Genomic DNA, 25908 nt, shown 5'->3' on the forward strand with positions numbered 1-25908 from the left:
TCCTTTTCAACAATCTAACAAAGAACCGGCTCGAGCCCCCACGCGGTGACCTGGGGCAATTGCATACCACACCCTGGGCACCTCTGGTGGGCAATACGTCCCCTCTCGCAAGCACAGAGTCTGAGTGTAGAAAATAACTTTTAATAAAAGGAGGGAAGTAACCCAGCATCAATTTGGGAAAATGCCACAAGCAGGATCCATAAACATAAACCATGAGCAAAAGCCCCACCCCAGAGTATGTTGGGCAGGGTCCTTTCCCCTCAGGTTCTTAAGTCCAGCAACCAAAAGTTCCTTTAACGTGCCCCTCCCTTTCCACACCCCACTCACAGTTGTTGTCCTTGGTCAGTGCAGACCCAGAGTTCAGAGGTGCATCTGCAGAGTTCACCTCTCACTGTGCTGGGGACGGGGACAAGGAGGCCCCTCTCCACCAGCCACCCGCTGCTCCACTAGCCACCTACTCCTCTCTGCTGGGATGCCTTCAGTCCCACAGCTTTCAGTGATTTGAGCTGTTCGTGGGGGAGCCTCCTTGCTAATGCACAGTGGGCACTCTCTGGCATCGGAGACGCTGTCCCAAAGTAGGTCTAATGCTTAGACCCTATTATCAGTGATTTCAGCTCTGTGGCATGTAACAAGACTTTCAATTGATTCTTAATCAGTTCTGTTATTACACAGTGCAGAGAGAAAAGATCAGATGGTGTCTGGGACTAGTCAGAACCACTCCCACCTCTAGGCACAAGTACCTGTCTCCACCCACTCTCTACTCACTGGACTTTGGCACCCATGTGTCCCCCTTAGTGAGTGCACTTTAGTTGAGGGGGAGTTCCTCAATCAGGGCATGCCAAGTACAGCTCTGCTGCCCTTGATTCACATAACAAGGATAACAGCCCTTAGTGCCCCTGCCCCAATAACAGAGACTTGTGATCCATGACCAGCCAATAGTGATCACTTGGGCAAAGCAGCCCCATCATGCTTTGCACCTAGGCAGGGTGGGTGTGCAAACAAGGAGGCTGTGTCCGCAAGAAAAGCCCCTGGTGGCCACATGCGGCCACGGTTGCCACATTTGAGAAATGTTGCTCTAGGCCACTGGTCTTTGGGAGGTGCCTTTCTCCTATCCCGGACGAAAGGTCTGCTCTATGCGTTTCCTCCAACACTGATAATACTAAGGATGGTGAACAAGATCAGACAGGGCAAAACCAGGATTATCCTTATAGTACTGACTTGGCTGAGACAGGCTTGGTATCTTACCTACTTCACCTATGCATCCAATTGCCATTCAAGCTTCCAACCATTCCTCATCTCTTCTCTCAGGTCATGTGCTTCACCTCAGCCTTGGGGTTTTCTGCCTCAGGGCCTGGTTCCTCACTGGTTTGTAGGATTAGAATCTTCCTGCTCTAAGGATGTGCAACAAGTGCTACTGAACAGCAGAAAGGAGTCAACCCGATTTGCTTACTTGCAGAAATGGAAGAGATTCTAGCATGGGTATCATCGCCACTGACTTGTGCCTGAATCCATGTCACTCTCAACTATCCTGCATTACCTGTGGGACCTAAAGAAATCAGGGTTACCAATTAGCTTGATTAAGGTTCACTTGGCCACATATCAGCCTTTCAGCCTCCAGTAGAAGTGTTCTCCATATTTGGTCACCCTATGTTGTCAAGGTTTATTAAAGGTTTGGGAACCTCTACCCCCAGGTTAGGGACCCCACTCCAACTTGGGACTTCAACCGAGGACTTAAATATCTCACAAGACCTCCATTCAAACCAATGGCAACCTTTTCCCTGCTCCATTGATCTAAGAAAACAGCGTTTTTAGTAGCTATCATGTTGGACTGTAGGGTTGGGGAAATTGGGGTCTTGATGGCAGATCCCCCCATTATGGTGTTCTTCTGGACCACGTCTCTTTACACCACGTTCTAAATTCTTATCTAAGATACTACTGGAATTTCATCATAAGCAGGCTGTTCATCTGCCAGTGTTTTTTCCAAAACTGCATAAGTTTCAACAGGAGGCCTGTTTTTATACCTTAGATGTTAGAAGGGTGTTGATTGTTTACCTAGGGTTACCATATTTAAAAAATAAAAAAAGAGGACACTCCACGGGGCCCTGGCCCTGCCCCTTTCCCACCCCCCTGCCCCACCCCAACTCCACCCTTCCCCGCCCCTTCCCCAAAGTCCCCGCCCTAACTCCGCCCCCTCCCCTGAGCGCCCGCATTCCCCCTCCTCCATCCCAGCCACGCGAAAAGAGCTGCCCGAGGGCTACCGGCTTCACGGTTTGCCAGGCAGCCCCCAGACCCTGCGCCCCCGGCTGGCGTTTCCCCAGCGCAGCTGGAGCCCGGGAGGGGAAGCGCCCAGTTGGGGGCGCAGGGTCTGGAGGCTGCCCGGCAAACCGTGAAGCCGGTAGCGCTCGGGCTTCGGGCAGCCCCTATGCCTCCGGACCCTGCGCCCCCCAGCCAGGCACTTCCCCTCCCGGGCTCCGGCAGCTGCTGTGCTCCCTGAACTCCTGGGCTCTGTAAGCACCGAGCTGCCCGAGCGCTACTGGCTTCGGGCAGTCCCCATGCCTCTGGACCCTGCGCCCCCGGAGCCCAGGAGGGGAAGTGCCCAGCCGGCGGCTCAGGGTCTGGAGGCAAGGGGGCTGCCCAAAGCCGGTAGCGCTCGGGGAGCTCGGCTTTAAACAGAGCAGAAGAGTCAAGGTAGGGAGCACAGCAGCCGCGGGAGGGGAAGTGCTCGGCCAGCGGTATTTTTCCCGGACATGTTCGGCTTTTTGGCAATTCCCCCCAGACGGGGGTTTGATTACCAAAAAGCTGGACATGTCCGGGAAAAAACAGACGTATGGTAACCCTAGTTTACCTAGATAGGCCCAAACAATTCTGGAAGTTACCTAGGTTGTTCATTTCCATTGCAGACATCCAAGGAGTCCACGATCTCTGCCCAGTCAAAGTGGATCTCTGTATTGTCATTTGTTATGATGCAGCTGGTGCTCATTGCGTCCCTATACCCTCCCATTGCACAAAGGCTGACAGCACACTCTACCAGATCACAAGCAACGTCCATACCATCACTCAAGAACATTTCAGTGTCTGAGATATGTAAGGCCACCTGTAGTGGGGTGGCTGCCCCACTGCCAATACCGGATTTATAATGGCGCAGTGGAGCCATGGCGCTGGGCCCACGGTCGCACTCTCCTCTGCCCCCCCGCTCTCTCCTGTGGGTCAGAGCTTGAGGCTGTGGGCTGCTGCGGCCCCGTGGCAGCCTCTGCCAGCAGCCTGGCTCCTGCCCCACCCCTTTCTCCAGCGTGCTACTTTCTCTTCCCCCACACAGCCAATCAGCTGGATCAGCTGCTAGCCGGCAGGAGGGGGAGGAGGGAGCCGCAGCACGCTGCTCCGGGGGGAGGAGGAGAAGAAGAGGTGGGGATGAGGCCTCTCCCCCGCCTCTTTTCCGAGCATGCTACGTTTCTCCCCCCCCGCCCCCCACTGGTCAGTTGGATCAGCCTTGCAGGCAGGAGGGGGGCAAGGAGGAGCAAGCCACAGCACACCACTCCGGGGAGGAGGAGAAGACGAGGTGGGATGAGGCCTTGGGGAAGGGGCTGGAATTGGGGCATACCCCGTCCAGCCCCCTGCGTGAGCACCCCCATGACCCCAGCCCACCCCTCCAGCCCCCTGCCCACCCTAACCCCTGCACCCCACCCAGCCCCGAGCCTCTGGCCCTGCCCTGACCCTGCACTCCCCTCACACCTCCTCAGCCCCCTTCCCTGACCCCTGCACCCCCACACCTCCCCAGCCCCCTGCTCTGACTCCTGCATCCCCCTCACACCTCCCCAGCCCCCTGCCCTGACCCCTGCACCCCCACACCTCCTCAGCCCCCTTCCCTGACCCCTGCACCCCCACACCTCCCCAGCCCCCTGCTCTGACTCCTGCATCCCCCTCACACCTCCCCAGCCCCCTGCATCCCCTCTCACCCCTCACATACCCCCAGCCCCCAGCCCTGACCCCTGCACCCCCTACACCTCCCCAGCCCCCAGCCCTGACCCCTGGATCCCCCCCTCATACCCCCCCAGCCCCTGCCCTGAAACCTGCACCCCGCTCACACACACACAGGCCCCTGCCCTGACTCCTACACCCCTCCACATCCCCACCCCCATCCTGAGAACCAAACAGGAGCTGCCCCAGGTAAGTGCTCCACACCGCAACCTCCTGCCCCAACCCTGAGCCCCCTCCCTCGCTCTAGCTCCTGGCCAGTCCCCGCACCCGAACATTTTTTTACAATATTTGGAAAGATCATTCAGTGGTCTGTCGAGACCCTCTGTGATTTTCAAGTGGTCTGTGGAAAAATAAGTTAGACTACAAGAAAAATCAAGGTACCTCACTTCATTTTCATTTACTTGCTATTACTTATGGGAGGAGGATGAAGAAAAAAAGAATGAAAAATGGGGGCGGGGGAGATAAGGGAGAAGGTTCTTTTTCTTGACTGGGTCCCAAGGAAGAGCCCCAAAAATGAAGTTGAGCACAGGGCTGGGGGGCCCCACTAACTCTAAATCCACCACTGGCTGTCACGTCGCCTGGGCTGGGGATACTGTCAGGGCCGGTGTAACCACTAGGTGAAGTAGGCGACCGCCTAGGGCGCCAAGATTTGGGGGTGCCAAAAAGTGGTCCCCAATTTTTTTTACATTACAGTGGAGTCCCATCTTACATGGGGGTTAGGTTCTAAAGTCACCTCGTAAGAGGAAAATTGCGTATAGTGAAAATTACCATCAAGTACAGTCTACACTAGAACAGGGGTCCTCAACCTATGGCACGCCTGCCAAAGGTGGCACGCAAGCTGATTTTTTTTTAATGGCAGGAGGTGGAGCAGAGTCGCCGGCTCGGACCCCGGCTGGCAGCTGAGTGAACGGAACCCCAGGCCGGCTGCAGGCTCAGCGGTGGCCGGGACCCGCAGGCTGCCATTAAAAAAAAAAAAATCAGCTCGCGTGCCACCTTTGGCAGGCGTGCCGTAGGTTGAGGACCCCTGTTCTAGTGTAGACTGTACTTGATGGTAATTTTCACTATACGCGATTTTCCTCTTACGCGCTGACCTTAGAACCTAACCCCCGCGTGAGATGTGACTCCACTGTATTCATTTTTGAACATTTATAATAAGCGATGCTCCGGAGGGGAGGGGGGCGCAAGGTGAAAGTTTCACCTAGGGTGCAAAATATCCTTGCACCGGCCCTGGATACTGTGTCAGCTGATCCCCACAGTCTCCAACCTAGCTGAGCAGTACAGCAGACATGGCCCTGCCCACTAGCTCCTCTCCACTCCCAAGCCCACCCACCACTTGCCCCCCCGTTAAGGCTTAGCCCTCTTACTTTTAAAAATGATTGCTTGCCCCTCTCCCCTGCCCCTCAGGCTTTTCTGGCAGCCCTGTTGCCAGGTATCCAGTTTTAGACTGGAAACTCCAGTAGAAAATGGGACTGGAGTGTCCGGTTAGCAGTGCTGACTGGAAACTAAATGTCCGGTTATAGGAGTAACCACATTAGCCTTCGCTCCTCCCACTTCCAACACCCACCCCAGAGGGCTGGAAGAGAACCTGTCCTGCTGCTGTGGGAGGAGGGGCAGCTCAGTGCAGAGAGAGATGAAGAGAATGGGCTAGAACCAGGTAGGTACCTGCTCCATATGGGAAGGGGCGGGGGGGGGGATCCTGTTTACCCCCTCCCCAGCCCTGCTGTGCTTGCAGTTTACCCCTGACCTCTCCCTTGCTCCAGAGACCAACCCTAGCTCCTGCCCCACTGTGCTTTTACCCCTGGCCCCTTTTACAATTATTCCCCAGGGGGCCCCATAAATATGTTTGGCGCAGGCCCCACAAAAAGTTAATCCGGCCCTGCCCACTGCTGGAGAACAGGGGTAAAAGCAGCCAAGCTAAGCTGATTGGGGAAGTAGCCACAGCTGTGGCCAGCTCAATTACGCCCCAGCTGGCCCTGATAAGAGGGCTGGGGGCCAGGAGCTGAGTCTCTCTTGCTCTGGAGAGGGAAGGGCCTGGCTGCCTGGGAGCTTAGGGTACTGGGAGTTGAGCAGGGCTGGGGAAAGGCACGAGGAGCTGGGGAGCTCCAGCCTGGCAAATCCCCAGGCTCTGGGCCTTGCTAAAGGCCAAAGCTGGTACAGGGTTGCAGAGGTGCAGCCTGGGGTTAGGCAGAGGCAGTTGGTCCGACCCCCTTGCCGATGATGAGTGGCCTTTACAGACTGCGTCTGCCCCACTGAGCGGGGGCTAGATGACGACTGGCAGTAGCCACTGAGGCAAGGTGGGTTTAGAGGGAGGGGAGACCTAGCGTGTGGGGGTACTGCTGGGGCAAAACCCTGAGGGAAAGGGCATCGGGGTCCGGGAGGGACATGGGAGCCAGCGGCAGGCGAGACACTGGCCTGCAGAGGGTGCTCCATACGCTGGAATCGAGTGAATTCCTGGGATGACCAGCAGGTGATGCCATCCAGTGAGTCTTCACTGCCACCTCTTTCCATTGGCTGCCCCAAGCACCTGCTTCCTTTGCTGGTGCCTGGAGCCGGCCCTGCCTGTACCCATCACCTTCTGGCTTCTCCCATCTCCTATACAATATTCCATCTTTCACCTCCAAATCAGAAAGCTTTTACAGTGGTATAGTGCGGGTCCACTACATTCCAGGGTGGCTCTATTTGCAAATTGATTTTTCAGTCACACGTTCTTCTGACATCAGGGTCCTTTCTTTGGAAAGTTTCTAGTTGCTTTGGCGTCCATTTCTGCAACCCCACTTCCATTAGTCCAGTGGATGAACAAGGAACTTGTTCAATTCTGAAAATTATTGGATGAGAGGAGGCAACCATCTACTCCCTAGTACACACATCCCTGTGAGCTACCGATTCTTTGCTCTTCTGCTAAGGGAACGTTTGCATGTAGTCTCTCCAACAAGGCCATCTACACAAGGCATCTGCATTGCTATACTGATGGCCAGGTTTGTGCATGAATGGGAAATCATAGCCTTGCAGTTTTCCCAACCACATGGTAAGCTGTTCGTCAGGATTCCTGAATCTAAAGAGCCATTGAAGGGAAGCATGGTCTGTTCTGACCAAAAATTCCTCCCATACAAATACTGATGAAAATGTTCTCTAGATTTAACCACTGCAGGAGTTCCTTCCATGTGGTGCCCTCTCAGAAGAACTAGACTTTTGCCGAACAAAACCACCATCCTCTCAAATCGCTTGTGCCAATACTGCCCCCAAACCATAAGCACTAGCATCTCTGTCAAATCTGAAAGAGGTGCAGTTGTCATTTAACTTTCACTTGCCTAACCATCACTCTCTGTCCCATTGCATCTCTGGGTGAGGCTCCCAGCCTTGTCACCCATTGTTGTGTCTTTCAGTCTTTACACCAGAAACAATAGGAAGTACTGACCCCGCCCAGTCCCGGTCCTTGAACTTTAGCCAAGCATGAGAGAAATGGCTAAACATCTGTTGTGCGGGTAACTCTGTGGTGTCGTGGGCCCAACAAGGGGGAAGGTGTTATCGATAGCTTTGTACACGGTTACAACATTAAATAGGTGACAGTGGCCCAGCAGTTTCATTCCAAGTTACATTAAAACACTTTATCCTTTGATTAAAGATCTAGAGAAGGTGGAGAAAAGAAAGAAAACATTTGAAATATAAGCTGCAGCCATATGCCTGTGGAGTGGGACTGGGACTCCACATCTGTTTCCTTTCTTACAGCTAGAGCCCTACTAAATTCACTGTCGATTTTGGTCGATTTCACGGTCATAGAATTTTTAAAAATCATAAATTTCATGGTTTCAGATACACCACCATGAAATTTCAAATTTAAGTAACTGGGGGGGGGTCCCAATCCAAAAGGAGGCTATGGGGGAGGTAACAAAGCTATTGTAGTGGGCTCATGCTATTGTCACCCTCGCTTCTGCGCTGTTGCTGGTGGTGATGCTGCCTTCAGAGCGAGGTGGCCAGAAAGCAGCAGCTGCTGGCTGGGTGCTCTCTGGTGGGGAGGAGCAGGGCTGGCCTTATGGGTGGGCAACATGGGCGACCGCCCAGGATACTGTGGTTGGGGGAGGGGTTCCATGGTTCCCCACCACAGCCATCCCAAAGCGCCTTTAACTCCCAAGTGCCGGAGTGCTGGGCTGGAGCCGAGGAGGGGCAGGGCTGGAGGTGCCCTGGCCGAGGGCTCCTACCTTACGCCAAGCTCCAGCTGCTGGTTCTGGCCAGCATGGTGAGGGATGGGACTTCCTCTTCCCTTGCAGGTGCCGCTCCCGTGTCAGACCCACCTTCAGGAACCTCCCCCAGCTGCAGGAAGCTCGGCGGCCGCTGGCTGGGAGCCCAGCTCTGAAGGCAGCACCACTGTCAGAAATAAGGTTGTCCCGGTATGCAATTGCCACTTTGACTTCTGCGCTGCTGCTTAATGTGGTACTGCCTTCAGAGCTAGGCGTCCATCCAGCATCCACTTCTTTCCAGCTCCCCAGCTTTGAAAGCAATGCAGAAGTAAAGATGGCAATACTGCGACCCCCCCTACAACAGCCTTGCAACCCCCCAGAACCGCTGTTTGGTTTGGGACCCCCGGTTTGAGAAATGCTGGTCTCCCCCATGAAATCTGTATTGTATAGAGTAAACGTACACAAAAGACCAGATTTCACCATCCGTGACATGTTTTTCACAGCCGTGAATTTGGTAGGGCCCTACTTATAGCTACTGGGTGATCTTTATCCATTGCATTTCCCTCACTCACTGCTCTTTTATTTGTGTCCCTCGGGACTTATTTAAGTTTTCTAATGATCATACTTAATCCTGAATTGGGCCATGTGTATGCTGTTTAATTAGATATTGATATGTATTTCTTGCTAGAATAACTTGTTCTCTTTAGTTCTTATGCTTTGGGCAAATATAATAAAGTTGCCATTTATGTTACTGTCAGTATGTTATTGCCTCTCATGCCCACCCTGTCAAAATGCCTTTTTTCCAATCCCTCTTTCTAGTAGATGGGTTTGTAGTCAGAAGCAGAAATCATTTACTGCCACATTGCATACATATACATTCATTGGAGATATAGCTTGGGGGATGAATATATATGATAGGCCCAGAGTCCATGCTGATGAGTTTTCCAAGACAGACATAACATCATAACCAAGTGTCACACAAATATGTTATTTGGAAAAATTAAACAAGTAGGAAGCTGCTAATTTTCATACTAATTAATAGAGCTCCACATCCACAATAAGGTCTCTGAGGCTGGGTGCTGTAGGGATTTAATTGGCCATCTCCATTGTGTCTGTCCTGGAGGCCTCTCTGGAATCTGCATGCTCTTCAAAAACCCTCTGGAGTGCGACCTTAACAGAGCCCCTGAACCGCCGCTTCCTGTAGCTCCCAACTAAAAAGTAAATAACTGGGTTAATGCTGCTGTTTACAGAGGCCAGTGCATTACATATCTCAATGGGGATATTAAAATAATTAAAATACAGGCCAAAGCGCTGGATACTGAAGGGAACAGCAAAGATGAGGAAGAAGAGGACGGTGAGCAAGATAACAATGTAGAGCCTTCCAGGCTGACGTTGTTGGGAGCTACGTCGGACCTTGATGAACAGGATCAGGTTGGACAGAACCATGATGGGAGCGAAAATCAGGAAATCCAGAACATACATGGCTATGTGTGACATCCGGCAGTGTTCCGTTCCATCAGAAACACAAAAATAAGACATTAGTCCGGTTACCAGGCAGGAGAGAGCCCACAGCAGGGCGCACACAAGGGCAGACAGGTGCTTTGGGCGGTGGCATCGGCACCAGATGGGGTAGCAGACAGACAGACACCTCTCAACGCTGATGGCCGTCAGGAGGTACAGGCTGGCATTGTGGGCGAACAGGAACAGCAGGTGAAAAAACCTCAGAAAGTGCCCAAATTCATGGAAACAGAAGAGAGATTCCACAGTACCAAGTATGAGGTAAACAAGCAGGCAGAGGAGGAAGTTTAAGTCTGCGACGGCCAGGTTGAGGATGTAGATGGTGAAGGGATTCCTCTTAATGAAGAAGCCGAGGAGCCAGAGGACGACCCCGTTGCCCACCAGCCCGAAGAGACAGATGAGGACAGTGACCCCGTCAAGGATCAGATCAATGAAGCTGTGTATTGGGCAATCGGTCCCATTATCCCTATAGACTGGGCTGGTTTCTGTCAGAAGCAGGGACGTTATGCTCAGCTCAGTCATCATTAAACCTCTGCCGTGGGATGCCGGCATCTCCTTGTCTTTCATGCACACCTGTTAGCAGAGAGCAGAAGGGGGTGGGGGTGGAAATCAGTGACTCTAACATCCCCAGCGCAGAGTTTCACTGATCATTTCAGCCATCCCCCAACCTCCTGGCCTGGAACAACCAGATCCCAAGGAATATGAGTGAGAAATACCCAGGGAGATAATGGGCATGGGGGATGGTGGGGACAGAGAGAGGCACAGAGAAGGAGAGATGGGTGGGGACCAGCCTCGATAGAGGAAGAGGGACAGAGACAGAGAGAAGGGGAGATACAGAGAGGGAGATATGGAGAGGGAGAGAGTAAGAGAAATTGGTAGGGGCCATCAGTCATGTCTGGACAGGGCTGGCAGAGGAAAGGGTTGTGGATAGGGGTTAGAGATCAGAAGAGAGATTCCTCAGTATAAAGTATGCCCCATTGGATGAATGCAAAAACCCAAAGAATCTATCCAGCAAACCCTTCCCTTCCCCCTCTCGGCACCTGAACTGTGTTTACAAAAGCTGGGCAGAATCTCCGTGTCTCAGTCACTGTGATCCTCCCCATAGGATCTCGTGAAAATGTTCCGTGCCACAAGCACTAAGAATTTCCCTGAATGTCTCTAGGCAGCATTCGGCATACAAGATGTGCCAGGCTCTGTCAGGGAAATATCCTTCCACTTTGGGTGTGGGGTGGGGGAGAGGGACACAGGGATCATAAAACTGCTGGCAAGCATTGAGCACTTTATAACAACTGGTAGCATCAGTGTTCTGCTTCACTTCTGTGATTGTTTTGAATCTCCTAAACATACAGGAAATGGCTCGTCAAAGCTTAAAATGCAAGGGATGGATGCCACAAAATGGCCCAGTTATAACTGAAAGGCTCCTTGGGTATTTAGGGTGTAATAGTTACTGTGGTAACTAGTGTGTGAATTGGCCTCTACACATGAGTCTGAGTCTGGTACGTGGTGTATGTTCTACATATCCCTAAGGACAGATTTCCTGGGAGTATATTTTTTAAATTGATGTTGTGGTAAATCATTCGTCCTTCTTAATACAAACCTATCTGCTAAGCAGACATGGTCTGGAATCAGGAAATCCACAACCTTAACTCAGTCACCCATTAATAATGGTGATGTTTTCCAGGGGTATTCATGGTTGTGAGGCACCTTGCTACTGTTATAGAACATCAGTGTTGGAAGGGACCTCAGGAGGTCATCTAATCCAACCCCCTGCTCAAAGCAGGACTAATCCTCCGACAGTTTTTTGCCCTAGATCCCTAAATGGCCCCCTCAAGGATTGAACTCACAACGCTGGGTTTAGCAGGCCAATGCTCAAACCACTGAGCTATCCCTCCCGCCTCTTATGAAGAAGCACACAGAATCTTTTAAAAGGGGATACGGCAATATGCTGCATTTATTGAGAGTACAATGCAAGCATTAAAATCAGCATATGCTTCCCTCACACACACCCACCAGGAGGTTCTGCAGCTGGATCTTATAGTTACCAGTCCTTGGCGTTGCCCGGTAGGTCCAGTGGCCAGCTGAAACTGCACACAGGGGAGGGGAGCTGGGGCTCTGTCGAACGCATTCGAAGCTCCGATGTTGATGCAGAGTGAACCCAAAATCCCACGGCAATACACCCTTCTTTTACAGTAATGAGTTCCCATACACGTCTATGGATCTTGCTGTGTCACACTGGAGCTGTCAGTCGTGAGGTATTTAAAGTTGCTCTTAATCAGCATTACCAGGAGGATCCGCAGCTGTTTCTTATCTCGTCCCTCTGGCGCAACTCCTTATCTTGTCCTTGGGGCATATGCCTTTGCTTTAGGGTCGTCAATCTGCCATCTGGGTGATTCTGATACTAAAGTTGGTGCCTCTTGACTCATCCACTCCCCTTTCGACCATCCAGGCTCCATCAGTCCTGGTGCCTCCTGTCTCTATTCAGTTAATCATCATACTGTACATTCTTCACTCACACACAAAACAGTACATGATTTCAAAGGCAAGAATTACAGCCATAAAACTTCTATCCTTCTAAGAACAATTAACACATTCAGCAAAGAATAAACTCAGAACAATTTCTTCTTGCTAATTCAAGGCTACAATTTCTTCTTACTAATTCAAAGCTAGCAAAATGGAGTATAAAGCAAAATAGAGTACAATTTACTCAAGACAATTTTTCCCCATTAGGCTTTCGCCTACACTACCACCAGGAGTGGCAGAAGAGCCTTAAAAGTGTGGGGGCCACAGGTGCCTGAACTGTGGCCCCGTCCCCCCCAAGCCCTTGCTCTCACACCACCTCTTCCCCCGATGCCCCACTACCACGCTCACCCTTATGGCCAGTAAAAAGTGTGTGTGCGGGGGGTGCATGGCCCCCTACCCCTCATTCCAGTGTCCCTGGCTACCACTGCCCTTAGCACAAGGGAGCAATGCTCCCTCTAATTTTTTCCATCCATGTGTGGAATTAATTTTGTTATGTGCACCACTAATATTGAGGTAATGTGCGGATGTGCGCCACCAGTACAAACAAAAAACCTAGATACAATATATTATTTTTTAAAAGTTCATAGGTATGGAAGAAGAAGAATATTAAAACAAGGGATAATTAACAAGGTGCACCACTTAAGATGTTTGTTTAATATGAAATCAAATAAAAAGAAAATTAACACTGCAAAATTTTCAGTAGCCTTTTAGAAACGTACATGTATCTATTCCATTGAGGCATAAAATAAAATGATCCATTTTCTTGACATAGGAAACAAAATATTTTATCATTAGTACTGATGCATGAAATAAAATAATTGTTACACTTTCTTTATGCTTGAAATTAAAGATTATGTTTCTTGGCTTGACATGAAAAAAGCTTTTTATCTAGTGTCTTTATGTAGGATTGTGTGTATACACACACACACACACCCTTTTGTTGTGACTTGTGACGTAAAATTAAACATTATTTTGTTTTGACACATGAAAGAAATTACTTTATTTATTTTCTTGATTTTAGGAGACCACTAATCACTGTCACTGGAACGAGTCCCTGAGTCAGTAGTTGGCAGGCTAAATGATGGGGCAGATACTTGCCACTAATCACGAACCTTTTCTCTTCTATCTTTACACTGTATAGAAACACTGGACGAGTGGCAAAGGTTTACTTCTCCACCACTTGAAGTGTGAAATTTGATCCTCATTAGCCTATCCAGGTGATCTTCTTTCAATCTGTTTCACGATTTAGTTTTGATATTATTTATAAGGTGAAAGCCACACTCACAATCAGCACTGGAAGCTTGAAAGGTTGCACATATATCCACCAGTTGTAAAACTACACTGTATTGTTCTGCATTTTGTAGACTGAAAGTCACCACTTCCTGGAAATGTGTCATCATCTTTGCTTCATGTTTCTCGGCAATTATGTATTTGTAAACATTGTACTAGTTCACAATGAACTCCTCCTCCTCTATGGTGTTTTGGGCAGATGACTTCACTTGACTAAGGTCCAGATTTTTTCTGGATTTGTCAACTAGCTTGTTAATGTTTTCTGTGCCAAATTCATAACTGATTGGTTGTGGTGAAAGTGAGGCAAAGTTAAAAGCTGCCCATTCATTTAGTTCCTTTTCTGGAAAACTTTTATTCAGCTGATCACACAGTAATGATATGAAACTTAGAATAGATTCACCGCTGAATTGTTCATCTCTTGTGCTTGATGCAATTAGATTTTTCCACACTGTTGCTCCAAGAGACTGTCCTCTCATCTTGTGGATCTGGGCCCTTAGTGTGACCAGATGTTCTGATTTTATAGGGACAGTCCTGATTTTTGGAGCTATTTCTTACATAGGCACCTATTACCCTCCACCCCCGTCCTGATTTTTCACATTCACTGTCTGGTCACCCTAGCCCTTGCTAACTGTACAACTTCAACTGTTGTTAAAGAGCTCTTCTGAAAGCATTTGGTCAGTTCTGCTAATTCATATAAGACATCATTTAATGCAGGTAGAGTGATACGGTAATTACTGTCAGAGAGCTTATTCAGGTAGTACTTTGCTATCGGGTCATTGTTTTCTGAGATTTCATGTTCAAGTATCTAAGAAGGGTCTCGTCATTACACATCAAAGCACTTACAGTGAAATGTCTCGATAGCCACCTCATTTCATTTAGAGGTTTAAACGATACAGTCTCATTTTCTGTGACATTTGCCATTTCCTCAAATTGTCCTCTTCGGACTGAGGATTTGCAGAAGACTGTATAAATGGTCTTCAAAAGCATCTCTAGTGTCTTCATCATTGGTACTTTGTTCCATAGGAGGAGGGATAGCTCAGTGGTTTGAGCATTGGCCTGCTTAAACCCAGGGTTGTGAGTTCAATCCTTGAGGGGGCCATTTAGGGATTTGTGGATTTAGTTGGGGATTGGCCCTGCTTTGAGCAGGGGTTGGATTAGATGATCTCCTGAGGTCCCTTTCAACCCTGATATTCTATGGTTCTAGGACTGAGGAGTGCAAGGGGTTGGTAAGCTGCTGCATGCCTTCCCTGACAGAGCCCTAATGCCTATTTCTGAAAGAAGACCCTGGCTGCCTGTAACTGCTCCTGTCCCTACTGCTTTCCTCATTTTGAGGGAGGTCCTGATTGCTGTCAGGCTCTGTCACTTTAAGGGTAATGGATTGAGAAGAAGTACAGGAAATCCAATGAACTCTGCTTTGTGAGTAAAAAAAAAAAAAAAAGACACGGAGACAGGGTGGTCCTTAGGATTTATGGGGCCCTACGCAGTATTATTAAACTGGTGCCCCTATGCCTGACGGCAACCTGGGCTCACAGCCTGGTGTGGGGGGAGGGGACGAGGCAGCAAAGGATACCGATCCGCCCAGCCCACCTCACAGTGGCAGAGAGTCTCAGTTTCCCGCAGAGACCCCCGTACCCTCTCCCTCACACGGAATGCACGGCACCGGCGCATTCAGCTCTGTAAATATGACCCCTGCCTAAGGACACTGCAGCACGCGCTGGGTGTGCAGGAGCCGACCCGCTCTTACCTGCTGTCATCGGCGGTGGATGAAGCTGCCGCTTGGGGTGGCTGGCTCCCCAGCCCACCTCTTCTGCCTGTGGCCCCGCTCAAACTCCACCCCAGGCCCTGCCCCCACTTTGCCCAGGCCCTGCCCCACTGTCTCCTTCCTCTCTTCCCTCCCCCTCCCTGCTCACCCCCTTCCAGCCAAATCCCTGAACCCAAATGAAGCAAATGACATTAGAAAGAAATTGCAGAAGAGTGTTTTTTTCAAAAGAAAATGGAGCACGTTTTCCACTGCATGCCAGAAGGTGGAGACTGGACATATAGAAGGTACCTAATTAAAAGCACTAAATTTAGGAATTAAAAAATGTTAGTCCCAGGTATTTTGATATACAGTAACTCTTCACTTCTCGTTGTCCCGGTTAACAGTGTTTCATTGCTGATCTATTAGGGAACAAGCTTGTTTAAAGTTGCGCACTGCTCCCTTTATTTGGCAGCTGCCGCTTTGCCCACTGTTTGCAGGATTCTCTGGAAGAGCAGCCCCTCCTTGTGGGGATTAGAACCGGGGGGGGGCAACAGCCCCCCTCATCAGCTCCCCTAAATTCCCTGTAAGGTATGTGGCTTGGCAGCTGCCCAACAGCAGTTCAGCTGTCCCTCCCCACACTGCCATGCTGCTCCTGACCTGCCCTCTGCCTTGGAGCTGCTCCCGGGAGCTTCCTGGGGGTGGGGGAGAGAGGGGTGCTGATAGCAGGATGTCCCCCTGCTCCTGCCCCCCACGCTCTGTACCCCCTCTCCACAAAGCGTGAGGCTACATTAACAGCGGATTAACCCTTGAGGGCTCAGCCGAGTGCTAGTTCATTTAGCAGCAAGGCATTCCCTGAGAAATATCCCACCTTCTGACTCCACCACCTCAACCAAGCTTTATAATCATTCTTTGCTGTGTACAATATTAAACTGTTTGTTAAAAATTGTTTAAAAGTTATACTGTATATGTATATAATGTCTTTTGTCTGGTGAAAAAAAATTCCCTGGAACCTAACCCCCCCCATTTACATTAATTCTTATGGGGAAATTGGATTCGCTTAACATCATTTAGCATAAAGTCGCATTTTTCAGGAACAGAACCACAATGTTAAGTGAGGAGTTACTGTACCCTGAAGTTTGTCAGAGATTTATTCACAGTAAGGGCAAGTCAGCTGCCCTGCTGAATACAACGTTAAATATTATGGAATACATGATGCAGCTCTTCTCTGTTTTACATTTTCTTAATCAGTATTTCTAAGATGATTTTATCTTTTAAATGTACTCTTAAGCCTTCATAAAGTAATCATTCCAGATTACTACATATTTAACTCACTGAAATAAAGACATTATTTTAAATTAATCAGTCACAGAGGTTTAGTGTGTTCATAACAATGTTCATTGCTTTTAGAAAAAGGGAACACTAATTTACTTTGTGTAATCTCCATAACAACAGACATGTTTATGAAATTTACCAACTTTAAAAATATGTTTCCAAAGATTTTAGGCATCACAAAGGATTTTCTGTCTTACGAAGGTACTGATTTTGCTGGAGAGTTCTCTTAAAACTATCAGGGGGTAGCCGTGTTAGTCTGTATCTACAAAAACAACGAGTCTGGTGGCACCTTAAAGACTAACAGATTTATTTGGGCATAAGCTTATGCCCAAATAAATCTGTTAGTCTTTAAGGTGCCACCAGACTCCTTGTTGTCTCTTAAAACTAGTTAATCAAATAGTCAGAAGTAAAGAAAGGGAAACTTGTTTGTCCAGCTATCTGGAAGGAAAGGGGTGTTGTCCCTTTAAGGGCTAGCCTCTCTTCAAGAGGCGGTGAAGGGAGAAAGGGATGGACAGAAAGACTTTGGAAACAAGTTTTTTGTACTATACTAATTAAAATTAAAATGTGTATTTTAGATAAGAGTGGTCTTTTGAAGGATTTATTTAAAAAACTCTATGTCTGAAGATCCAAGCATTTAAGGCTGAAGATGAATACTCAAATAGTGGATCTAAAAATCTATGCAAGGATTTTTTAGAGATGTGATTTTATAATCTTCAACAGGAGTTAGTGCCTATGCCCAGGGGTACCTAAGGATGGCCCTGCATGGAGACAGTGAGGAAGGAGGCAGGAACGCAAATACATGGCTAGGAATGTCAGGAGCAGAAGAAACATTTCTAAGGGTTTATGTGATTGAAGCAGAAAGTTATGCAGTAAGGCGTATTCAGGAAGTTGATTCAGCAAAGCACTTCTCTCCCCGAGTCCCTGGCCACTGCAGCCCAACCGGGGCTGGGGGAGAGGCATCTCTCCCTGGCCACCACAGCTCTGCATGCCCAAACTCCCCGCCCCACCTCATCACAGCCCCCGCACCTATCTCTATTCCCCACAACCACCTCACCTTCTTATATGTGCATCCTCTCCAGGGTCCAAGCACCTAATTGGTGGAGCCACACCTGCGTGGCTCCACCAATTAGGTGCACAGCCCTTGATGCCCTCTTGCATGGCCGCCCAGGCACACATCTTAGAGGGAATGCAGCAAGAAAGGCTTGTTTGTGCTGGCTGTGAACCAGCTCCACAATTCCACCAGTCTCTGGCAACACAAGCACTGCCTTCCAGGCTTCCCTGATTCTGCACAGGTGGTCAATAGGCAGACACCATCCTCCGAGTGTCCCTCTGCTCAGCCCCTGTTCCACTGAACACTCCCAGAATGCTTAGATCTGCTATTTACCAAGGAATAGGATACACCAGCTTGTCAGATTCAACTCAGGATCCCCACTCAGCACTTAGATATAGTGAAAACAAGAGTGAGTTTATTATCAAAGAACAGAGATTCAAGTGATAGCAAATAAGAATTTTGTTAACAAAATCATGACCTGCTTTCTAAAGACTAAATTTAGCTTACAAGACATTCCCCAGTCTCCCATAGCTTAATCCACATCCACAGGATGATTTAGTTGAGGATTGAATGAATTAGTTGGGGATTGGTCCTGCTTTGAGCAGGGGGTGGGACTAGATGACCTCCTGAGGTCCCTTCCAACCCTGACATTCTATGATTCTGTGATTTTCCCAGCATTTTCAACCAGGCAGGCTGAGATCCCACTTTCATAAGATCAAGCCTGCTGGCTGCTTATCTTCACCGACAGAAGAAGACAGGGTGTTTCTTTGCCTCTCCAAATGTACCAGAACAGACCTGTGGTATTTACCTGAAAACAGGCTTCCCACCCTACTGTTAATTCCTTTCTGAAGTTTCTTCAGTTCTTCATTTAACTCAGCATGCTACTACACTTCTATTGTATGGCACACAATGGTCCACCAGTGAGATAGGTGTCTCCCATCCCCGTGTCTAGAGAAGTTTGTCTCAAGGTATGTTACCTTTGAGTGACTTGTCTTTAACTACAGACCCAGAGAACATAATTTTGAGTAGATATACGTTACTCCTCACATATTTTCCATACATACTTCTCACGATGGTTATGACGACCAATGTGACACAAGCTTTCAGCAGAGACCTTACATGATCCCTTTTGGTGAACCAGAGGGATCCCCGTGCCCCATATACCCTCTGCCTGTTGGCATCAAGAAGTCCTTGGGTCCCATAAGCCCACATGCGTGGAGGTGTCACATGCATGTGGACTTGCTGTCCAGGCCCTGGAGCACTAACGGTGCAATCTGTTGTTTCCATGCTTTTGTTGGCCCTCCTGAGTTCTCTGGAGACATTCTGTATGTGTGTCTCTTCTGTGTCCATAGAATAGCTCCAAACACTGCTGATGGGGCTGACACCATCTCACCCTTTAGGGCAGCTACTAAAGCCACATTAGTTAGGAACTTGGCTGTGGTTGATGGGCATCCCCAGAGGAGCAAATACTCCTTTACACATTTATTGAACACACCCACACACCCCAGGGGAAGGGGAAGGGGAGACTATTGAAAGAGTTAAAAATTCAAATATTTAGTAACCCATCATTTACCCATCTCCCTTGGAGAGAGGTCCTGGACTGCTAGCCCGTGCAGCAGAGAAATCTGGTCATGCCCCAGCCCCTGTAGTATGGTCTTGGGGGCGGAAGTGAAGGCTGTACATTCAGCTCAACTTCTGCAGTCCCGTGAAGATGCTCCATCATCTGGATGTGGTTCTTTATGGAATATGGAAGAGGTTCAGCACATGGGGATATTCTGAAAGAGGGGCCTTCGCCAGAGCACAGCCTCCGGGCAGAGGTCTCTGTTCCCACTGATACTCGTGCAACCTTCTTTTGTAAAGTGAGGCCGCAATTATTTTCTCTTTGTTTGAGCCAATTTGCATTTGTTCTTATTCAGTTGCAGGGTCCTGTCATGACACCTCTCTAGAACTCTTCTGAGCCTTTCATCCTGTTCTCATCTGGAATTCCCTCACACCAGGATGTCGTCTACATAACATTCAGCACCTTGGATCACGCTTCAGTACCCTTCAGAAGCTGCACAGATGCCAGAAGGAAATCCGGTGAACCTGTATCTGCCAAATAGCGTGCTGAACATACAGAGTCTAGAACTTTGGTCACCCAGCTGTATTTGCCTAAATCCATTAGTGGCCTCTAAGAAAGTGAAAGTTGCAGCTTTTGCCAACTTGTTGGTGATTTCTTCTACTCTTGGCAATTGAAAATGTTCCGTTCATATCCCTTTATTCATATCGCTTGGATCCAAGCATATTCTTATTTCATCTCGCCCTGGTTTGTCTACAGTTACTATAGAATTGACCCATTATCCAGTGGCCCTCACCCTTCAGGGCAAGGCGGGTTTGAAGATTCCAGGACTGCAGGACATAGGGATGAAAATGATCCTTTCCCAATCCACCTCTATCCACCCACCTAAGCAGCCACAAAAATCATCCCATCTCCTCCACTACCTCCCACCCAACGTAATGTGCGTATGTCAAGGGTTTAGCATCCAACGCTTTCACACCCCAGCCCTGCTAACCCATATCCCAGAGGAAGCCTCGCTGTGACTGGGACCTTGCAATGTGGTGGCACCCACCTTTTGCAAGCACCCCATTGTTTGGGTGTGTGTTTGTGTCTTTCACTCAGTGGTGACCCCTTCTGGAAGTTTCTCTGGCTGTTTCTAGTGACTCAGCCCTCTGGCCAAGTCACTGTCTGTACAGAACTCAAACAGACAGGCATTAGACCAACAAAGTCTTTAAGTGCTCCTGGCCCTAGAAGGGGACTATGTCCCAGGGCTTCCACCCTGGAGACTCTTCGCCCACTCTGGTCTGTTCTGGCTTCAGACATCCACCTGGGCCTCTTAACAATTCAGATCCCCTTCGCTGTCCAATTGCAGGCCACTTCCCCAGTGGCTTCTGGAGGGGACCCAGGTCTGCCCACTACTCTGGGTCCCAGCCCAGGGACCCTAAGAATAGCAGCCATATGCTGCCGTGTCCCTTTAACTAAACTGCTTTCAGTTCCCTGTGCCACTTCCCCACGGCCCCAGCCTTTACCAATGCTTCACCCTTACCTCAGGGTTCTTCTATGTTCAGGCCCAGCAGCCAACCAGGAGCTCTTCCTCACTCCCCTATCCCTGCCAGCACTGAGCTGTCCATGGTGTTGCAGTCCTTCAGTCTGTTAGGAGCACCAGCTTCACTCCTCAGGCCCTGAGCAGCAACTGACTCTGGTCTGGACTGCAGCACCTTTATACTAGCCTGCAACCCGCTGATTGGCTGCATCCCCCGCAGCCTCTCTATGTAGCTTGGAGGACTCCTCTACTACTCTTTTCCTGAGACGGATGTGGCAGGACACTGAGGCTTCCAGCAGGGGGACTCTGGGCCTATTCCACCCCATCACAGACCGCCACCACTAATACTTGTCCTACACAAACACCTTCACATCATTATAATGTTGGCCTCTACCCTCTGGTCATTATTACCTCCCTAAAATAAAGTAAACCCTAGATTAGATTAGATCAGAGATTAGATGGTAGAGCAGCAGGGTGGCAAGGAGACTAGAGGTGAGTTTAGAGATTAGATAAAGGAATGAGAGATTGGAGTAGAAATGAGATTAGATAGATGGATTAGTTTAGTTATTCAAAAAGAAGGACAGATGGATGGTTTAGACCTAAGGACGGAAAAACAGGAAGATGGATTAGAGATTGGGATGAAGGGATGGGTGGGGTAGACACTAGGATGTGTAGACAGAAAATAGTTTCATGAGAGAGAGAGAGAGAGAGAGAGAGAGAGAGAGAGAGATTGTATGGGGATAGTGTGACATAGGGTACAATCCAGACTAGTGGGGGGCCGTGTCTGCCCTGCAACCTTGGGTGCCTTACAATGCCTTGCTGAAGTAGCTCTCACCTGGGCTGCTCACAAACAGCCTTCCAGCATGCAAGCCACACCCTGAGTGTTCCTGTGTAACTGCAGCCTGCCAGCTCCACCCTGGCTCTGACCAACCTTGGTTATACAGCAGGGTGACCCCAACACACCCCAGAAATGTATGTCCTGTATCACCCAGCCCTCACCTGGACAGTACAAATAGATTAAGTCTGTTATTCCTTTAAGGGAATTATGTGCCATTTTATTATCTTAAATAGAGTTACCCAGACACTTAAACAGACTGGAGTAGATAAAACAATAAAACAAGCCTATTAATTATAAAGAGACAGATTTTAAGCAGGTACAAGTAATGAGGCATAAAATTCAGAAGTGGTCACAGAAAAATAAAGAGAAACCGTTTACTAGTATCTACTTGAGAAACTATCTTAGTTGCAAAGCAAACTTTCTCACCACATGCTCCAGCAGATTACGGACCAACTCTCAGGTCAGGACCCTGCCCCCAGAGTCCAACGGTTGTTTCCTTTTGTCCTCTCAGGTGCAGAGAATGAGGCAGGGAGGGGCAGAGAGAGAGGTGACATGGGGGTTTGCCCCTCCTTTTTATAGTCCAGTGCCCTTCTTAAAAAACATTTCCAGCTGAGAACCAGGATCCAAAGAGTCTATGGCTCCACCCCGTCCATTTGAATTTTGGTGGCAGTGGGAGAGAAGCTGCAACAAGAGTTCCCTTCTCCCCACAGAGAGGCAGGAGAGGTGGTGGAGGGGTCCCTCTCCTTGAGTGTGTTTCTGGTGGCAGGCTCCTTGCATGCTCCTCCCATCAGTCTCCCACCATGGTGTTACCAAGACCCCCAGAGCAGTGGGTCTTAGAGTTAACACCCCATTGAGATGTGTTGGGCATTTCCCCCTCATCACAAAATGACTGTCTCAGGCTCTTTGCAAACTCAGGCAACCAACCCTGCATCAGTTAATCTCATGGCAGGTCCCACTCCTTACAGACTCAGGGCTTGTCAACACAGGAATTCTCTGGAAAGTTAATTCAAATTCACTTTGAAAGTGAATTAATTAAACCACATTAGATTCCTGTATGGACACTTTATTCATAATTAAAGTGCCCTTAATTCAATTTAGTTTAATTCACTTTGGAATTAAGGCAGGCCTCACTGCTTCTTTTACACTGAGGCCACTTGCATTTTCTTGCACGCTTAATCAGGTACCCTAAAATGATGTCTGCAAGCTTACAAATATTGAAGGAATGTCACAAAGTACTTGGATGACAGTCTTGTAATATTTTTGTTAGCAGAAGTACAAAAACTCCAACCCAGCCAAGTAGATAGAGATAATAAAGGACTGTCAATACATCCAGCCCATGACTGTCCATATACTCACATCATCCCTTGTGGAGACCCCGAACGTGGCAAGATAGGCACTCTACAAGTGGTCATACTGTGCCTGGCGTGCCAAGATCCCAGCAGCTTAGGTTGTGCTTAGCCCGGACTGTGGGCTAGGTTTCTGTGACTACCATGAATATTCATGACGATGTCCCCTGTCTATTTCTAAACTTCCTTACCCTGATAATTCTGGGGGTCTCTCGTCTCGTAGGCTAGTATATTAATTATCGTAAGCTTATTAGGATATACATCAATTGGTTACCATGGCACTTCTGTGGTTGAACATCTGCTGATGTTCTTATCCTAAATTATCTACACTAGTGACAACTGACATTATGCGGTGACCTGTCAGCAGTTTAATCAGAGTTGTTTATCACGGCATTATATCTTGTGGTATCTTGTGACTTAGGGTCACTTGATTATTTATTTATGGTAAGACCTTATGCTAAGCTTCCTACATTACAGCTTTAATTTATACCTATATCCTACCTCATACCTATGTGTTGCCAGCCAATACTTATACCTATAGGCTACAGACCTAAGACAAGAATCCTGGCAAAGAGTTTCTTGTCATTATGAAGAATCATGTCTTTGCCAGCTCCTTTTGCTTTTGTTTTCGGTTTGACTTGATCACTGAATGTTTCCAGTTTCTGGCTTTCGATGGGAGAAAAACATGTCCGGAGTAGCAGAAAGCTGTCATTGGTTCAAGAAGTCCATCAGTGCAATTTCACCTTTCTCTTGAGCAGCAAGAAAGTAGTTTGTAATCTCACTGATGGCAACAACACCTGAATTTAAACACACTAGTCCATCTTGAAGAGCATGCATTTGGCTGTGCACAGAATGTTCATTATGGCTGGGTCATCATTCTGCATTCTTGTGCTATCAAGACCTTTCTGTTTGCATACCTCTGAAGTCATGCCTTGGTAAGTCTTGTCATCTGCAACACTGACTGTTTACAATCAGCCTTTGTCAGATGATGGTGGCACAGACTATCTTGTAGGCCCGGGGTAGGCAACCTATGGCACATGTGCCAAAGGCGGCACGCGAGCTGATTTTCAGTGGCACTCATATTGCCTGGGTCCTGGCCACCGGTCCGGGGTGCTCTGCATTTTAATTTAGTTTTAAATGAAGCTTCTTAAACCTTTTAAAAACCTTATTTACTTTACATACAACAATAGTTTAGTTCTATATTATAGACTTATAGAAAGAGACCTTCTAAAAACGTTAAAATGTATGACTGGCGCGCGAAACCTTAAATTAGAGTGAATAAATAAAGACTTGGCACACCACTTCTGAAAGGTTGCCGACCCCGTTGTAGGCTTTGGTGTACATCTGCTCTGGACACGTAGGCTTATTCTTATCTGCTGACTTTGTCAAAAATCTTGTGTAATCTCTGTAACATGTTTTATGGTATCGGGCTCCGACTGCCACACAATCTTGCCCTTGTATGTGAATGACAATACTCTGATCCTCTTTCAGCTTTGCAACTCTTTTTAACTTTCCTGCATCAAAGGTTTCTGCCGAGACCTGTTGATCCTTCTTGTGTTTATGGGCCACTGTGATGTGTCTCTCCTTTTTCTTGCATATGACGCAGATGGCAGGAAGGACTGGTACAGATGCACAAACAGGGAAGCCAGATCTTGACCAAAGTGTCTTCATGGGGCTGGGCAAAGGAGTAGAACAAGTATTGGAAGAGGTAGACTTGTCCATCATCCTGTTTCCTCTGTAATATTGGCTTCAAAGCATGGAGATTTCTTGCACTCTCTATGCAAATTTTGTCTATAAAACACATATCCCTTCTGAATTGTAACTGTTAGATGCTGTGAGGAGGCACTTTCCATGGTACGTGGTGGCCAGGCTGTAGGAGTCACTACTGCCTGCAGTCACTTTTCTTTCCCGCACTGACAACATTTCAAGACCCCTTCCCATTAGGTAGGAGCCAGTGGGTCAAATCCACAGGGCTACACCAATTTACAGCTGAGGAGTAGGCCCAGGGATGAAAGCAGGGGCATCCTTTCAATGTTGTACTTAAAGTACTGCACAGGATCTTTTCAGGGGGAATAAGGCAAAACGCCACATTTATTAGTAATACATGTATTAATTAATACTGTATCATATGCATATGAGATATATTACACTCATGCACTCACATACACACACACACAAGCACACTCTGTCTTGTTGTTGTTACCAACTAGTTGCTCCCTCTAACTTCACTGGCCAGGTGAGTTAGATGGGGGAGGGGGTGGAGCCGGGCTTCTGCCAATCTGGATTGATGCTCCCATGTTGACAAGATGAGACCCGGGGTTCTCTGCAAGACACCTCACATTTATAGCAGCTTCCCTCTCATGCAAATCTGTACCAGATTCAAACTCTGTGTCTGTGTCCATTGGTCCTTTGTGATGCTTCCTCTGGGGGTTGTCCCAATGCTGTTCAAAGGAAGGTGCTTGCTTCTAACCCCCAAGGCTGTCAATATGTCTGATCTTCTTTAGTGAGCCCACTTGACACATTTTATCGTCCTTGGGTCTGGCTCCCAGCCCCTCTCCAACTGTTGCAGCTGTCTGGAGGTGCTGCCTTCCACGCCTCTCTCATTCACACCTTGTTCATTCAACAGGGCAATTGATTAAGGGAGTTGGGGGGAGATCCTAGCAAAAAGACATTTTTCTTCTACTTTAACTATCCTTAGGGGCTATAACATTATACCAAGGCTTAACACAAAGTTTCTACATGAGGCTTTGATACCAAGGCTCATCAGTACAAGGTTTCTATATTAGGCCTTGATACAAAGTTTCATGGAACAGAGGTCACAGATGGGTAGACCCACTACAAGATTATATGAAGAGGCACAATGTAAAGTCATATGAACATTATCAGAGATTTATCTACATCAAAACAATTCTGTGGGTACAGGGCAAAGGTTCATTAGGATCTAGAATATGATATGTGCTTATATTCTATTCTGCAAAGTTGTTTTTTGAAGGATGAAGTAGAGTATATAGACCTACAAAAAGTTGTGGGGACAAACCAACA

The 25908-nt window shown here is 48.2% G+C and overlaps 1 protein-coding gene across 1 annotated transcript; it reads right to left on the bottom strand.

Annotated features, from left to right (window-relative positions):
* Window positions 1-9239: 9239 nt before the first annotated feature.
* On the bottom strand, window positions 9240-11872 carry LOC128837423 (mas-related G-protein coupled receptor member H-like). The gene is made up of 2 exons (XM_054028612.1): window positions 11711-11872; window positions 9240-10241 (listed from the first exon to the last, which is right to left on the bottom strand). Exons 1-2 carry the CDS (start codon window positions 11870-11872, stop codon window positions 9240-9242), a joined length of 1164 nt encoding a protein of 387 aa, XP_053884587.1.
* Between the last annotated feature and the right edge of the window lie 14036 nt (window positions 11873-25908).

This window comes from Malaclemys terrapin, chromosome 4, assembly GCF_027887155.1.
Source record: "Malaclemys terrapin pileata isolate rMalTer1 chromosome 4, rMalTer1.hap1, whole genome shotgun sequence".
Lineage (NCBI taxonomy): Eukaryota > Metazoa > Chordata > Testudines > Emydidae > Malaclemys > Malaclemys terrapin.

What these genes read in the sequence shown, in the direction of transcription:
- LOC128837423 (XM_054028612.1), bottom strand. Translation starts at nt 11,872, where the DNA reads ATGGGAACTCATTACTGTAAAAGAAGGGTGTATTGCCGTGGGATTTTG. An exon ending in CCGGGCAACGCCAAGGACTG is followed by an intron (nt 10,242 to 11,710) that starts GTAACTATAAGA and finishes CTCTGCTAACAG; the next exon opens with GTGTGCATGAAAGACAAGGA.